General features: G+C 41.9%; 1 protein-coding gene across 1 annotated transcript in view; it reads right to left on the reverse strand.

Moving 5' to 3' along the window:
• Positions 1 to 4,056: 4,056 nt before the first annotated feature.
• Positions 4,057 to 16,741, reverse strand: part of Lars1 (leucyl-tRNA synthetase 1) — a 60,138-nt gene continuing 47,453 nt past the window's right edge. The window contains exons 29-32 of the mRNA XM_052742093.1: positions 14,802 to 14,906; positions 13,441 to 13,536; positions 11,849 to 11,981; positions 4,057 to 4,424 (exon numbers count right to left, since the gene is read on the reverse strand). Of these exons, the coding sequence (XP_052598053.1) occupies positions 4,219 to 4,424; positions 11,849 to 11,981; positions 13,441 to 13,536; positions 14,802 to 14,906 (540 nt within the window). The 3' untranslated portion in view covers positions 4,057 to 4,218. The remainder of the gene's footprint in view (positions 4,425 to 11,848; positions 11,982 to 13,440; positions 13,537 to 14,801; positions 14,907 to 16,741) is intronic.

The raw sequence follows: 16,741 nt of genomic DNA on the forward strand, positions 1-16,741 counted from the left end.
ATGGGTCTACCATAGTTCTTCTCTACAAGTTTCAAGAGCTGGGAGTGAGGCCCTGCGCCTTCAGCTGCCCCTTCAATCCTGTCCTCTACACCACAGCTCATCTGTGAAGTCTTCCTGCCTGCAGGGCAGGTAACATCTCCCGCTCTGACCCAACAGCCTGATAACACAGGGGGCAGACCACATTCTGTTCTCCGGGAACCAGTCCTGTCTACCTGCCGAGAGTGCGGAAGTGAACACAGAACAGGCGGCAAGTGCTCCAATTCAACCCTCCCATGAGTTTGTGGGATTCTGAACACCCACTTCCACCTCCAGACCTGTCTCGTGGGGTCTCCTTGCTGCTCACTGCTTCCACCGGTACCTCCATGCCCCTCTAAGAGCCTTTCTATTTGCTGTTCCCAGGCATCTGCTAACAAAAGTGCATCTGCCCTGGAACCTATAAGCTAGCTCACGTCTACAAATTCATTCTGAATATTCACATTTCCCAAACCATTAGCCACATATTCATAAGGTTCTTCACCATGTGTCCTTTCTTTTCAGACTTATTACTTTCACATGTATGTGTGTGCCTGTACCGGTCTCTGTGCACCATGTACAGAGAGGAACCTGAGTCCAGAAGAGGGTGTCAGATCCCCTGGATATTAGCCATCATGTGGGTGCCAAGATCCAAACCTCAGTCCTCTGCAAGCGCGTCAAGTGTGGGTAGCTGTTGAAAGATGCACCCCTCCAGCCTTTCCTATACATTCTTTTTTTAATTAATTAAAAATTTTCATTTATTTTACATCCCAATTGCAGTTTCCCCTCTCGCCTCTCCTCCCACCCCCTCCCCCCTCCTATACATTCTTAACAAAGTCTATAGAATATTACTTGAAAAGAACATAAGTGTTCCTATGTAAGAGATAACTAGGCAAGGAAACCTTCACAATAGCCTTATGCAGTGGGGTGGAAGAAAGAAGGGCAGGTTCGGGCAGGGGAAGAGAAGTGTGCAAAAGAATTCTCATAACAAATTCAGGTTATGTTGTTAACCTTAAAAAGCAAAGTATAAAATAATTTATATATAATTCTATAGAAAGATATTTATATATCACTCTATAGAAAAATATTTCCTGACTAGGGAGATGGCTCAGTGGTTAAGAGCACTGGCTGCTCTTCCAGAGGTCCTGGGTTCAATTCCCAACAACCACATGGTGGCTCACAACCATCTGTAATGAGATCTGACGCCCTCTTCTGGCATGTAGGCATACAGGCAGACAGAACACTGTGTACATAATAAATAAGTCTTTAAAAAAAATATATTTCCTCCTACTATATTATAAAAAAATAAATATAAATAAATTAATTGCCTGCTTTGGAAAGAAACAGAGAAAACATAACCAAGAAATTAAATAATAATGTTTAGCTATTAAGTGGAAACGTGGTATAAGAGTTTTGAAAATGGATATAGTTTTGACTTTCAAACCCTACATTTTACTTATTTAAAAAAGAAAAAGAAGCAGGCTAGAGAGATAGCTCAGCAGTTAAGAACACTTGGTTTTCTTGCAGAGGATCTAAGTTCTATTTCTAGAGCTGGCTCCCAGTGGCCTTTAACTCCTGCTCCAGGGAATGAAGCCTTCTGGCCTTCACAAGCACTGCACTCACACCCACGTGCATAAACCCACACTCAAGACACACACATATACTTAACTAAAAATAGAACAAATCTTTTTTTTTTTTTTTTAAAGAAAATCATGAAGCTGGACAGAAAAGAATAACAAATGGTCTGATTAAAACCACATATAGAGCTGGGCATGATGGTGTCCATCTTTAATCCCAGCATTTAGGAGGCGAAGGCAGGCAGATCTCTGTGAGTTTGAGGCCAGCCTGGTCTACAGAGTGAATTCCAGGACAGCCAGGTCTACACAGAGAAATCCTGTCTCAAAACAAAACAAAACAAAACAACAACAACAAAAAAAGCATATAAAATATAATTGGACCAGGTGTGGTGGTGCACGCTTTTAATCCCAGCAATGGAAAAAGGCAGAGGCAGGTGGATCCGAGCTCCAGGCCAGCCTGGGATACATAGAGAGACCCTGTCTCAAAAAAAAACCAAACAATAGTTCAAGAAACCAAAGATAAAAAAGGATTCAAAAATATACTTGAATATAGCACTAACTATAGCCAAGAAAGATGTTCTAAAGACATAAAGAAAGAAAAAGAACTAAAGAGTAAAAATCAGTAACTTGGGAGATTCTTCATCAATAATTGTGTTGAACTGATAGCTCTGAAGCAGACAAACCTGAAGGGAAACAGTTGCCATGGTTCCCTCACACAAGAACAAAATAAAAGGTGGCCCCAAGGACCAACACAAAGGACACAAAGCCTACACCCTCCTCTGCAGCACTCATTCACTAGCAGCATCTGGCCAAGGCTTCCTATCTGCCGGACATTGTACATGTAGTTTTCCCAGATCAGCCCAACCAGCTGACAGCAAGGTGGCAAGGCTTACCGTCACTTTCACTTTAACTGGAGCGGAGGACTTGCTGAGATACCCAACGTGCAAATGGAAGTGGAATCTAGCCTAGCTAGGTGACTTCAAAGCCACACTGCCTGCCACAATACGTGACAATCCATCTCTTCACTGGATTCCCCAGCAACAGTCACCTGACCTCAGCCTTCAGGTTCCTTGGGACTGTCAAAACTGGCCTTTCCCCATACTGAATCCTTCAAAAATGGAAATACTTTTCTCCTCTGCTTGTCAATGCCTTACATCTTTTCATTATATGAAGACAGATGAGCACATGTAATACTTTTTAATAAAATGAAAAGTTTATAAGTAGTATGATCTTTAAAGCTAGTTAGACTAAACTTTGCTAACTCCTTCTATCTAGGAGAAAAAAAAAATACTAAAACTTACTAGAGATGAAATAAGTTACAAGCTATTGATAGTGTCCCTGAACCTGGACAGTGACACACACAAGGCAGAACTAGGGGCTGGAGAGGTAACTCCGTGGGTGAGAGCGCTTACCAGCAAGTATAAGGAATGGAATTCAAATTCCCATACAAACATTTAAAAAACCTGGGCATCTGGCCAGCAAGATGACGCGGCAGGAGGCCTGAGTTCAATCCCTGGAGCCCATGTGAAGGTGGAAAGAGAATAACAATATACAAAGTTGTCCCCTACTCTCCACGTTCCCACTGTGGTACAAATACCCAGCCCCCCACAGACCACACATATACACACAATAATAACAGTAAATTGAAAAGCAAAAATATTTGCTTGGGCTCCATAACTGCCAGTGTAGCTTAGGTTCAGTGGCAGACCATGTCTCATGGGAATAAAGCAGAGAATGACAATGCAGAACACCCAATGTCTTCTTCTGTATGGCACATGAGCATGAGCATTGAGTTCTGCACACATACATGCATATCTATTATACACATGCTCACACCACACTCATAAAAGTAAGTAATGGAATGAGCTCACTCACTATTGTCTTTTTCTTTTCTTTCTTTTCTTCCTTTCCTTCCTTCCTTCCTTCCTTCCTTCCTTCCTTCCTCCCTCCCTCCCTCCCTCCCTCCCTTTTCTTTCTTTTTGTTTCAAGACAGGGTTTCTCCATGTACCCCTAGCTGTCCTGGAACTCACTCTGTAGACCAGGCTGTCCTCGACCTCAGAGATCCACCTGCCTCTTCCTCCCGAGTGCTGGCATTAAAGGCGTGCACCATCACTGCCCAGCGTCTAAGCAGTTTAGCTAACTCCTTATGTGGATATATGATATTATATAGAGCTGTGATGCTCCTTAACCTGCATAAACAGTAAAACTACACTTCATAAAAGGGACACACCGACAACAGGGCACAGTGGGACATGCTTCTAATCCCAGCATTCAGGAGACTGAGTCAAGAGGATCATGAGCTCCAGGGCCAGCCTGGGCTACAGTGAGACCCTGTCTGAAACACGAAAAACAGACCAAAAAGGAAACAGCCTTTGTGTAAAGATTAAAAACTCCTAGGAAACAGAAATTACTTGTTAAAAATAAATAAATAATGTGGCACAAACCATTTCTCTTGGAGGCCCAAAGGTGAAAAAAAATGCAAGTTTATTTAGAAATCAAAGGTGAACTGGTATAACTATGATTACATACAGAATCCAGCAGTTAGAAATGAAGTCTATGTAGATCTAGCTTGAGATTCTCAGGGCAGAAGTACCTTAGAAACCATATTAAATCTCCAATTTGCATGAGCTCAGTGAACCAGATAGACCATTGTGTCGCCAATATCCGTGCGTAGCCCGTTCTCAGTGAGATGAACTTTCTTGCTCACTAGGTCCACATGGAAAACAGCATTTTCGGAAATGAGTGTCTTCTCACTGTGCTCTCTCCCTAGGACTGGAACTCGTCGAGGCCCCAGCAGAGGATCATCAAACCTCATCAGTTTCACTTTGGAAAGATCTATAGCAGAAGAGATCACCAACATGAGCATCTGCATACAGTCATTGATTGACACAATCCAGTTGTAATAGCCAAACACAAGCACTGTCATCAGATTCTCAGGAGCCAAGCTAGCATCTAGTAAACTCATCCCCTTCCAGCTTTATACCTGATTCCAAACAGTCAGAGAATCTGTGTAACACACCCGGAATGTAACATATTCAGAACACCAAATTAAGAGGGGGGGAAAAATAGTGTTCTTTTTTTTTTTTTTAAGTGCCAGCCTATGGTTTAAATCATCTTTACATGCTTCAACAAACCTTTGGTGCTCTTGAATGCACTCAGCTGGTGAAAGGACCTTTTTTGAGCTATTTTTGGAGAATTCACTGTGAGAAACAGTACTACCTATTTCTTCTTTTGCTTAAGAGATAAGAAGTGCTTGCAACACAAGCTGGTGAGAATCAAGAAGAGAAGGAGGAGCAGAGGGAGGCACAACTTTGAGATGAGCTCCAATCTGACCTGCATCTGGTCTACTATTGTGCAAGCTAGTGAAAGGGCTCCTGACCAAAAACAAACAAAAAACAAAGCAGCAACCCAAAACCAAACAAGTACCTGCCCTATGAATAAATTTATGATTCAACAATCTGGTCAAAAAATTTTTATTTAACCAATTCTGAGACTTCTCAACATCAAACAATTTTGTCACAAATGTTCGCTCTAGGTCTATGCCGTTCTGAGCATAGTGTGGCCAGTCATGCTTCACCTGCCCCTCCCCCAAAGACATTTCCCGCATTACTTCCAAGCTTTTCTAAAACAGATCACTGGGTGGTCTGTGAGCTACATTCCCTCATGGTGTCTCAAGAGGACAAAGCTGAGCTTTGTAAGGGATAAGAGATCAAAGAAGACATTAATGCAGCTGGCAGCCATACCCAGAGCACAAGTCTTGCAGGCATTCTCTTCTCTCTGGGAAACAAAGACTGAAAGGCTGCAAGTTTAGAGAAGAGCTCTCAGGGCTTACAGAGCAATTACCTGCATCTGCCATAAAAGCCAACCCTGCCTGGGAGTGTTCAGAGTCTCTGCAGAAACCAACAAAGCACAAGCCCTGAAACCTAACACAGGAGAGAGGCAGCGAGTCTCCCCAAGCCTGCATCTTATTTGGGCGAACACAATTCACTGTAACAGCTATTGCAATTTCACCTGTACATCGGCGGCGGCACCAAGTATTTTGCTATAGAAGCAGTAACAAGCTCTGCCAGCAGACTTTATACATTCACTGCAGCTCACTCTCAAACAGTCTTCCCTCGTCATTTCAACCAATTCTAATTCAAACTATTTCAAAGAAACCTTAACACTCAATCAGTCTTCTAAGTGACACAACACATTTGCTTTGATGTTTTGCCATGTAGTTCATTACTGCCAATAAATTCATAGGGCTTTCGAAGTAGCCTTCCTATCTATTCTTATCCTAGATCTCTGTCATCACCGAAAATGTTGAAATTTAAGTCTGCAACCACACAAGATTTAAGGCACTTAGAGAAAAGATAAAAGCAATTGAAAGCCCCTAGGGACTGACAACATGAAATGGAGCCTCTCACCTCCAAGTTATTAGTTCATATGTGGCATAGGTGTGAGTGATTTAAAGTCATTATCATCAAGAGTTGCTCAGTGGCCTTTGTGGAGTAAAATGATGGTTTGAGTCTAGTTCCTCCTGGCCCTAGATCATAATCACCCTCAATACAATTGGCACTAATTGGACTGCTCGCTGGCTAGTGCAGCGGACAGACTATGAAGTGTGTTATTGAATTGAACTGTTTTTCTATCTTACATACTCAATATGCTCGGCCCCCATACATATCAAAGCAACCTGAAGGCTTACGGAAAGTATCAAGGTTAGATCTCTTCTGTGGATTCTCACGCAAATACCAATTTCAAATTTCGCTAATGCATCTAACCATTTTCCAAACTTAAAACACTGTATGATATTATTCACAGCTTGTATGGGTAGAGAGAGGAAAACTGTACCAGAGGCTCCATGAGGAAAGACAACAAATAGAAAGCAATGCCAGCACAATTCTGAGGAACCCAGGCAGTGTTCTGAGGACCTTTAAATGGAAGTTGATTTGACATCTTAAAAAAACCAAATTGCCAGGCAGTGGTGGTGCACACCTTTAATCCCAGCACTCAGGAAGCAGAGGCAGATGAATCTGAATTTAAGGCTAGCCTGGTCTACAGAGCGAGTTCCAGGATGGTCAGAGCTATACAGAGAAACCCTGTCTGGAAACCACCCCCGCACACACACACACATACACAAATAAATAAAATTAATTAATTTATTTATTTTATGAGTGTGTGTGCACACATGCCATAGCATGCATGTGTAATTCAGAGGTCAATTAAGTTTCTCTTCTTCCACAACATCATGCGATGTGGTGGCCCACAGATGCCTCCTAGTGAGACCTTACTCAAGGTCAAAGAATCTGAGCTTGCTTTACCCAGCAGGGCTGCATAATAGGATGATTTGGCCAAGAGCGTGATTACCAGGCGTTTTGAAGGGTCTACACTTGGCTCTAATTGTGCTTTGATCTTGAAAGGGGGAAGTCTTTTGCCTCTCCCCTTGGCATTCTATAAAAAACTCATAAGAATAAAGGATGGAGTGACTGGGTATTGATCCAGGACCCTCCTGAAGCTATCCTGTGTCGCTGTCTTTCTCCTCATTGCTATCTTTCTATCTAAAAGTTCCTCATTCTTCTCTCCTCAACCCAAGAACCCTTAGAAAGGTGGGAGCAGGTTGGAGATGAACTCCAGCAGACTCCCACAGTGGGGACCAAGGTCATCAGCTTGGCAACAAGTGCCTTAGCTCACTGAGGCATCTCACTGTCCCCGATTTAACACTTCACAATACAATTTTCAATGCAGAAACACGTCCTCTAGTATACCACAACCTCATAATAAGGTCCCCACAGGTCCCCACAAATATCTGTTTTCTTTAAAAGCCACTCTAATGTCTTTCAGGGCTACAAGTTCTTCCTACTACAAAATCTGCTTAAGACCAAACAAAATCAATATAAATATGAAGAGGCTTCTTAGATATTCATACTTTCAAATTTTCAAGTCCTGCTTATTTGCTCTAAAGGCATATCTACCATTCTATGCTATTTCACTAAGGAAACATAATAAATGCCTATATGGGCTAGAAAGATGGCTCAGTGGTTAAGAAACTTGCTGCTCTTGCAGAAGACCCAGGTTCAGTTCCTATCACCCAGTTACAGGTGGCTCACAACCACCTGTAACTCTAGTTACAGGAGATCTGACACCTCTTTCTGGCCTCCATGGATGCCTGCACTCACATGGTGCACATACATACACTCAGGCATATACATATACACATAAAATAAAAAACAAATCTTTAAGAACATCCATGAATCTTGGAAAACAGTGCACGTGTGTGTGTGTGTGTGTGTGTGTGCGCGCGCGTGCGCGCGCACATTCGTGTATGTGGGTGCACTCACATGTGCATGCAAAAGCCAGAGGTCAATGCTGGGTGTCTTCCTCTGTCACTCTCCACCTTATTATTTATTAAGAACCTGGAGTTTGCTGTTTCAGCTGCACTGGCTGGCTATCTGAACTCCATCTGTCTCCACACATCCCTCAGCTTTGGGGTTACAGACACATGCCACTGCACCTGGCTGGTTTTGTTTTGTTTTGAATACAGGTGCTGGGGACCCAAACTCAGGCCTCCCATCTGCATAGCAAGCACTCTACAGACTGAGCTAGCTCCCCATACCAACCCACGGGAGAAAAGAAAGAAAAAAGTACTACTGGGTAAAGTGGCGCCTGCCTGTAGCTCCAGCTACTCAGGAGGCCAGGCAGGAAAACTGCTTAAGTTAGGTCAGGGCTGGATAACAGAGTGAGGAATCACATCTTTTAAAGGGGAAAAAAAAAAAGCTTACTAATAAAGTGTATCTACTCTTTAAAATAAAGTCTAGATACATAGATCCTACTTCTGTGAAATACCTAGACTAGGCAAGAAGGTGAACAGTGGTCACAGGGACTAGAAGGAAACAGGAAGAGGCAACAGTTACTAGACACAGGGCTTTGGTTGGGAATATGAAAAATTCTGTACAACATGAACACACTCAATGACCTGAAAATGACTCCAACAGCCAAGCATGGGGGCCACACTTAAAACCCTAACCCTCTTATATTTTTGGTTGTGAGCCTAGCCTTTAACGGCTGAGCTATCCCTCCAGCCCGCCTTTAATCCTAGCACTCGGGAGGCAGAGCCAGGCGGATCTCTGTGAGTTTGAGGCCAGCCTGGGCTACAGAGTGAGTTTCAGGAAAGGCGCAAAGCTACACAGAGACACCCTGTCTCGAAAAACCAAAAAAAAAAAAAAATCCTAACCCTCAACAGGTTTGGAAGCCCAAGGCCAGATGAGCTACATAGCGACAGCCTCAAACAAAAACAAACAAACAAAAAAAACCCAAAAAAGTACATTTTAGGTTTATAAATAACTTACTATAATTACAAACCTTTTTGTTTGTTTGTTTGTTTGTTTTTCGAGACATGGTTTCTCTGTGTAGTTTTGGTGCCTGTCCTGGATCTCGCTCTGTAGCCTATTCTGGCCTCGAACTCAGAGATCTGCCTGGCTCTGCCTCCTGTGTGCTGGGATTAAAGGTGTGTGCCACTACCGCCCAGCTACAACAAACCATTTTCATAAAATAAAATCCCTTACTAGTACACTGTGGCTAACTATACGTGTGGTGAAACACAGTGGGCGCTCTCTTCCTCCTAACACACTTCCCTTGCTCTTACAAGGCCCAACTGGACAGCATTTTCTCCATAATCACCACAGCTGGAGAGCTCACCTCCTCTGTAGCCTGGACTCAATCTTCACTTTTCTTACGGACTCAGTAGTTTCTCCCTCAATTACAGACAAGAGTTTCAATAGCCTAGTTCCCACCCTTTCACTCCATACAGCTCCTAATCAACAGTGCTCTAAGGAATCCTCAAACCCAGGATCAACAATTGTTCTTACACACACCGCAAGGCAGACTCTCAGCAGACATCCAAAGCGCAGGAAACAACCAACCAGAGCAGAAACAAAAACATATGTGAAAGTGAACTCAAGTCTTCTATTTTAATGGGATATGACCACTCAATACAGTTCCCTAAGTCGGGTTACTGTTGGGATTTATAAATACCATAAGCAAATTTTTATGCTGGGCTGGTTAGATGGCACTGTGGGTAAAACTCTTGCTGCCCAACCTGACCACCTGAGCTTGATCCTTAGAATTCATGTAAAAGTGGAAGAAATGCCCTACCTAATCACAGTAACTGTAAAGAAATTTTTTATACTGATTGAAAGTAGGCTAGCTCTTTTTTTCTGAGACAGGCTCTCACTGTATATCACAGGTTCGTTTCCAGATTGGCCTCAAACTTTTGATCATCCTACTTCAGCCTCCCAAATGCTGGGGATATAGGTATGTAACACCAAACCCAAACTAATCCATTTTAATTACTATCAAAAAGAAAAGAGGGCCAGCAAGATAGCTCAGCAGGTACAGGTGTTTGCACAAGCCTGATGACTGAAGTCTGAAAAGCTGGCCTCTGACCTACATGTATGTGCATATACACACATACATAATAAGTAAAAGTCATAAAAAAATGAGATATAACTCAATGGGAGACCCCTTGCCTAGCATGTACAAGAACCTGGACTCAAAACCTGGCACTGCAAAGAAACGAGGGGCTGCAGATGGCTCAGAGGTTAAGAACACTGACTGCTCTTCCAGAGGTCCTGAGTTCAATTCCCAGCAACTACATGGTGGCTCACAACCATCTGTAATGAGATCTGATGCCCTCTTCTGGTGTGCAGGCAAAACACTGTATATACAATAAATAAATCAAAAAAAAAAAAAAAAAAAAAAGAAAAAGAAATGAATACATAAAATTAAATGAGAAAAAGACCAATCCTGGGGGCACACACCTGCAATTCCAGCAGTTAGGAGGCAGAGGCAGAATTGTCACAAGTTCAAAGCCAGCCTGGTCTACATAGCAAGTTTCAAGTCACCTAGGGCTTCATGGAAAGAGCCTGTCTGAAAACACATACACACAGTGAGGGAGAAGAAGAGATGGGAAGAGAGGGAGAGATAAATATCATCTAAAAGACGGACATTGACATTAGTCAGTCTTTACAATCCTGAAGAAAAGTACTAGAGACACACTAACCTGCCTCTCATGTTCACCCAGGACCTGGCTGGAGTGATGGTTAATCTTCACTAACTTGACTGCACTAAGAATCAAGGAAGCACAGATCTGGATATGTAAGGGCATTTCCACAGAGGTTTACCTGAGGAGAGACCTACTGCAAATGTGGGTGGCCCAGCCCATGGACTCGGGTCCAGACTGACTCGGAAGGAAGAAAGAGAGCACAGCTGAGCATCAGCGCTCTCCCACCTGCTTCCTCACAGCAGATATACTGTGGCCAGCACGTCAAGACCCTGCGGCAACAGCCGAGGGCTAGTCTCACTGCCAGGCCTCTGCCACCGTGCACTACACCCTCAAACTGGGAGTTAGATTCAATCTTTCCTCTCTTAGGTTGCTTCTTGTCAGGTGCTTTTTCATAGCAATAAGAAAACTAAAACATTTGATACTGAAAGGGGAAGCCACAGCACTCAGGAGGCAGAAGCGGGCACATCTCTCTGAGTTTCAGGAAATCTGGTCTACATAGCAAGTTTCAGGCTGGCCAGGGCTGTGTATATAGTAAGACCTGCAGGGGAGGGGAGAGGGTGTTTATACTGAATTTAAATCACAGAACATGTACTCTAGTCTAGATCAGAAATTGAGATTATTTATGTATTTTGCCTGGAAAAACACTGTTTAAAAGAAAAAAATAGAAACTTTGGAGTCCAACAGTTTGAATTCTAGGCTTGTGATTTCCCAGCTGAACAAACTTTGCAAGTTACTTTGTGAACTTCCACTTCACTATCGAAACAAGGGGAATAACAGTAATACTTACACTGTAATTGTAAAAAGATTAAAAAGCTAATGCATGGAAGACAATCAAAAACTCATTCTATTTTTCCTCTTTCCCTAGGAAGAGACCCAGCTGGATAACTTAGTCTAGAATACTAAGGGTATATGTTTCTAATTTTGAATTACCTCTAAGAAACATAAATCACTTATTGTAATTCTAGAACCACATAGGATTCTGGAAAAATATCCAATCCAGAACACTCATGACATTGAAAGAAAAGAGATTGGCTTGGCACTTAAGCGGCACAAAGTTACCAAACTACCTAACCCCAAACAAGACCAAAAGGATCTAGGTCCCCAGTGTGGGGCCCAATTCTCTTCCCACAGCTGCGTAATACCGTCCCTTCTACTTACAACTCATAAATACACGAGCCTCTGCTAAGTGGGAGTTTCAAGGAAACTACTTTACCTTTGATTCCTCGGTCCATTTTCATTAAGCGTCTGATTATGGACTCACAGCTGTCTCCTTGTCTGACATCGATTTTGGTTGAGAAGTGGCCATTGGATGGCTGGGGATTTACTAGGAAAATTGACACACCAGGCTAGGAGAGTAAAAATATAAGTTATGACACATCAAACTTGAACACTGCCAAAAATAAGGGCAATCTCTACTGTATTTTTTTTTCTTTTTCTGCTTCTTCTTCTTCTTTTTTTTTTTTTTTGGTTTTCCAAGACAGGGTTTCTCTGTGTATCACTGACTGTCCTGGAACTCACTCTGTAGACCAGGCTGGCTTCGAACTCACAGAGATCCGCCTACCTCTGCCTCCTGAGTGCTGGGATTAAAGGCGTGCACCACCATGCCCAGCCCCTCTACTACATTTTCAATACCCACTAAAGACATTTCTAATTCTGCATAAAATCATGAGCAAGACACATGAAAGAAAAAGTTCATGTTTACACCTAGATGTCTTGGTAAAACGGATTACAACTGTATGTATCAGTGCTGGTGACAGACTATAACAACAGCAGCATTTTCTCTTCTCACTACTACTATCATTTGTTCAACTTCTCTACTACAGGTCAGGCACAGGAAGACGCACTTTACAGACATAACTTCCATATCCACACAGGGAATATTAAAGCTGTATAAAACACACTGTTTCATTTATTCACTTCTGCGGCCCAAATGAGTGCACTTCTGCAAGCCACACCACAAGACAATGAAAGTATTATAAAATTCAGGTGTGATAAACTAAGGTCTCCATGAATATGATCACCTTACTCTTTCAAAATAGACCAGTTTTCAATTAAATGTGGTCCAAATAACAACATGTCTAAGTCCTCTATTAGGATATTCTATGGAGTCATAATTGTAGTCCAAATCTGAATGGATTCTTGGAGACTAAATAGAATCTGTAAGACCTATATACTTCTACCAATAATGACCAAAAAATAAGAAGGAGGAGGCAATTCCAGCATTAATTAAGATGATGAACCTGCCTGGTTTATACCAAAAAGCAAAAAGCCTTGCATAACAGATAGTCAGAATAAGACATTTGAAAGTTTTGTCACGGTTTAAAAGTCTCACCCACAGCTAGCTTGTTTTTGTTTTTTGGGTTTTTTTTTTTTTTTTTTCAGTAAAAACCAGGTTCAAAGCTGGGTGGTGGCAACACGTCTTTAATTCTAGTGCTCAGGAGGCAGAGGCAGGTGGATCTCTGTGAGTTCGAGGCTAGCCTGGTCTAAAGAGTGAGTTCAAGGACAGCCAGGGCTACACAGAGAAACCCTGCCTCGAAAAACCAAAGATAGATAGATAGATAGATAGATAGATAGATAGATAGATAGATAGATAGATAGATAAATGGTCCGGAGCCTCTTACTTTGGTTTTTAAAACTACAAATAACACTACCATAAGGCATAACCAGTACTGCACAAGCCAGAGCAACAGAACACCTAAGTGCAGCCCATTTCAACCTTCCTATTCAATTCCTTCCACCTATGAATGATGATGTTGCTCTTGTCTAGGCCTGGAGCAATGATTCAACACGGCTTCTTCAACTTACTTCTGTTCTGAAAACATTAAGCGGCTTCCCAGGACAACATTCTTCCCTGACTTTATCTTCAGCTTCAGAGGCAAACTTGACTTCTATATGTTCTAGCTAAACAGATAGGGAAACAAAAGTCATTAGCAGCACTTAATATGGCTGAAATCAATCACCACCTCATCTCATTAAGAGCAAACTGGTTTCTCCACTTAATATGGAAATGATCTGTACAATTTATTGTTTTCCTTACAAACATGAAGTGAAATGTACAATGTTATCAACATTCATTCATCTTAGCTGTTTAATGGCGTTGTTCTTTACAGTTGTGTGTGTCACTTTCTATATCAGAATCTGACATCTACCCGCCACATAAGAAAGAGGAAAAGCAGCATGAAAGCCTTCCACCTAAACAACAGAAGCTCCAAAGTTTATCATTGGAGAAGTTACATAAGCAGAATAGTTCAGTAACGTAACACACTGCAGATTCCTGAATCTGACTCTGAGGTGTGTACCTACTGTCCACGTGAAAAGACTAAAAGGAGTTCCTGACTGACAAAAATGTATACATGAGCATTTAGAGATACACATAAAACATATGTCTGCTAATCTTTGACTTCGTGATCAACAGGCCTAGCAGGCACAAGGTTCCGGGCTCAAACACCAGCGACAAATGCACAGTGAGAATGAGTTCTCATGGAGAACTCTCCTTCAGCTGTGTTCAGGAAACAGTGCGCAGTCGCTCTAAACCCACACGGTTTTCAGTGTCTTCATTATCATTAGAGCCACATTCTGAGTCTTCTAACAGCATTCTACAGCAAATTAGTTTTCCTTTTGCCTCAGCTAAGGGAAAGCATTTTTAGATTCTGTGTAAGTTGTACTGAAAATGGACTAGGACCACAGATTATAATTAAGTCAATTCTGTAACTCTGAGGTCTGAAATTGGGACAATTAAAGCCTTCCTATTATGCCACATTCCAAAAGGCATCTAAATACAAAAAAGTGTCGCTCTGGTTTGGGGCTATGGGTTGTGTGTGTGTGTGTGTGTGTGTGTGTGTGTGTGTGTGTGTGTGTGTGTGTCACACATGTGCTTCGGATTCTCCTGATTGCTTTAAAGACAATCTAGGGAGAACCCCTAGCCATATATAGCCCATGTTTTACATATAAGATAACTGATAAATGAATAAGGTGACAGATCATTTTCTTTCTGCAATTTTTATATCCACTCATTTGCTTTCATCTGAAAAACATTTACTAATTATTTAGTAAAAGTTCTAAAGACTGAAGATGAAGTTTATGGAAAGTATCCTCACAGGCTGTAGAGCTGGACTGGTTTTATAGAAAACCACAGTAATTAGCTATGCAATCCCCGGCCCTCTTACCTCAAGAGAATTTGTTAGGTAGACTATGTTCTCCATAAGTACTGCCAGCTCATCAAATTCCAATTGTAAATCCAAGACTCGAGGCCCTTTCTTCTCCATATTTTCCTAACAGCCAAATGGTTTTGAAAAACAAAATCATATTAAAAATATGTTTAAAAGAATCTATTTTTCCTAAGTAATCAATCATTCTCTCAACTGATAAAACCTTTACATTTGGCCGGGCGGTGGTGGCGCACACCTTTAATCCCAGCACTCGGGAGGCAGAGCCAGGCGGATCTCTGTGAGTTCAAGGCCAGCCTGGGCTACCAAGTGAGTTCCAGGACAGGCGCAAAACTACACAGAGAAACCCTGTCTCGAAAAACCAAAAAAAAAAAAAAAAAACCTTTACATTTCAGCATGTAAAGGAAAGGTCTTTGACTCATGGGTTTCCCTTATCTTGCTTGTTAATGAAATTACTTGCTCAGAATAATTGCCATTTAAAATAAGATGAGATTTAAGGAAGAACTGAAAACACTGGAAGGCTTGGGTTTTTCAGGCATTGAAAATAAATGTGGTTTTAAAACTGTGTGTTTAGATGACTTACTGTACAAATGGATTTATGAAAAAAATCTCTTCAGCTAATATTTTTTTAATTTTCAAAGATAACAAATAGTAAAAGTCCCAAAGATATTCCTGCAAAGCTTAAAGAAAAACTGACACTGTCATACTATATTAGTATTCAAATAATCTTGTGATATTCAAAAAACAATTTCTCATTCTTAATTTTCTTCAACATTAAATACCTGCTACTCCAAACATAATCTTAGTGGTCCTTCTCATTAGGTACACCTACAGCTGTGTAACACAATGCGTTACACTCCTGGGAAAGTGGACCCGCTTTGTTCCCACTGTGCACAGGCTACCATCTGCAGTGGACTGGCACCTTTCTATAGGGGGCATCAGCTACTGATCCAGGTGTACTGCGGGTGCTCCTCACCCATCCTTCTCCCGTGGTGACACGGCACAAAGGCCATCGGGCAGGGGCCAGTGCTGCTCTTAGCCTCCCAACCTTCAGAGCCACAAGCCAAAGAAACTCCCGTGTTTATACAAACTATCATCCAGCCTTGGCTAGGGACGCCACATGGTAGGATGCTTGCCTAACATGTGCAGAGCACTACATTTAATTGCCAATAATACCACAAAAAGACAAAGAAAAAAATTATCCAGTCTGTGGTACTCTGTTATAGCAGCAGAAAATGGACTAACATATCACCTAAGTTCTGTTTCCTTTCCCATAAAGTACTAGAAAGGCACTTTCTTTAGAAACAGGCTCTCCTGTAACCCAGATTGGTTTTCAACTTAATATGTAGCTGAGGAGTGCCTGAAATTCTTATCCCCCTGCCTCCACCTCCCAAGTACTGGAATTATAGGTGTGTACCACCACATCTGGTTTAGTGTGGTGCTAGGGATCAAACCCTGAGTTTTGGACACAGTAAGCATGCTCTCTACCACATGAGCCACATACCCAGCCCAAGAAAGCTATTCTCTTATTCTCAGATTCATCAATCATTTTCAACATTTGCAAAACCACTGATTTTTTTGCTTGGCACATCAAGAATACTATTTAAGAATATATTACTGCTGGGCATGGTGACACACATCTTTAATCCCAGCATAGAGGTGGCAGAGGCAGAGGCAGGAGGAGCTTTTAATTTGAGGCCAGCCTGGTCTACAGAGCAAGTTCTAGGACAGCAAGGACTAAACAGAGAAATCCTGTCTCAGACAAAAAAAAAAAAAAACAAAACAGGCAGGAGATCTCCGTGAGCTTGAGGCCAGTCTCATCTACAGAGTTTCAGGCTAGCCAGGACTACATAGTGAGACCCTGTACCAAAAAATTCATTAATTAAAAAATAAGTAGCCAGGCGCTGGTGGTGCATGCTTTTAATCCCAGCACTTAGGAG

This window comes from Peromyscus californicus, unplaced genomic scaffold, assembly GCF_007827085.1.
Source record: "Peromyscus californicus insignis strain IS unplaced genomic scaffold, ASM782708v3 Scaffold_17__1_contigs__length_78620276, whole genome shotgun sequence".
Lineage (NCBI taxonomy): Eukaryota > Metazoa > Chordata > Mammalia > Rodentia > Cricetidae > Peromyscus > Peromyscus californicus.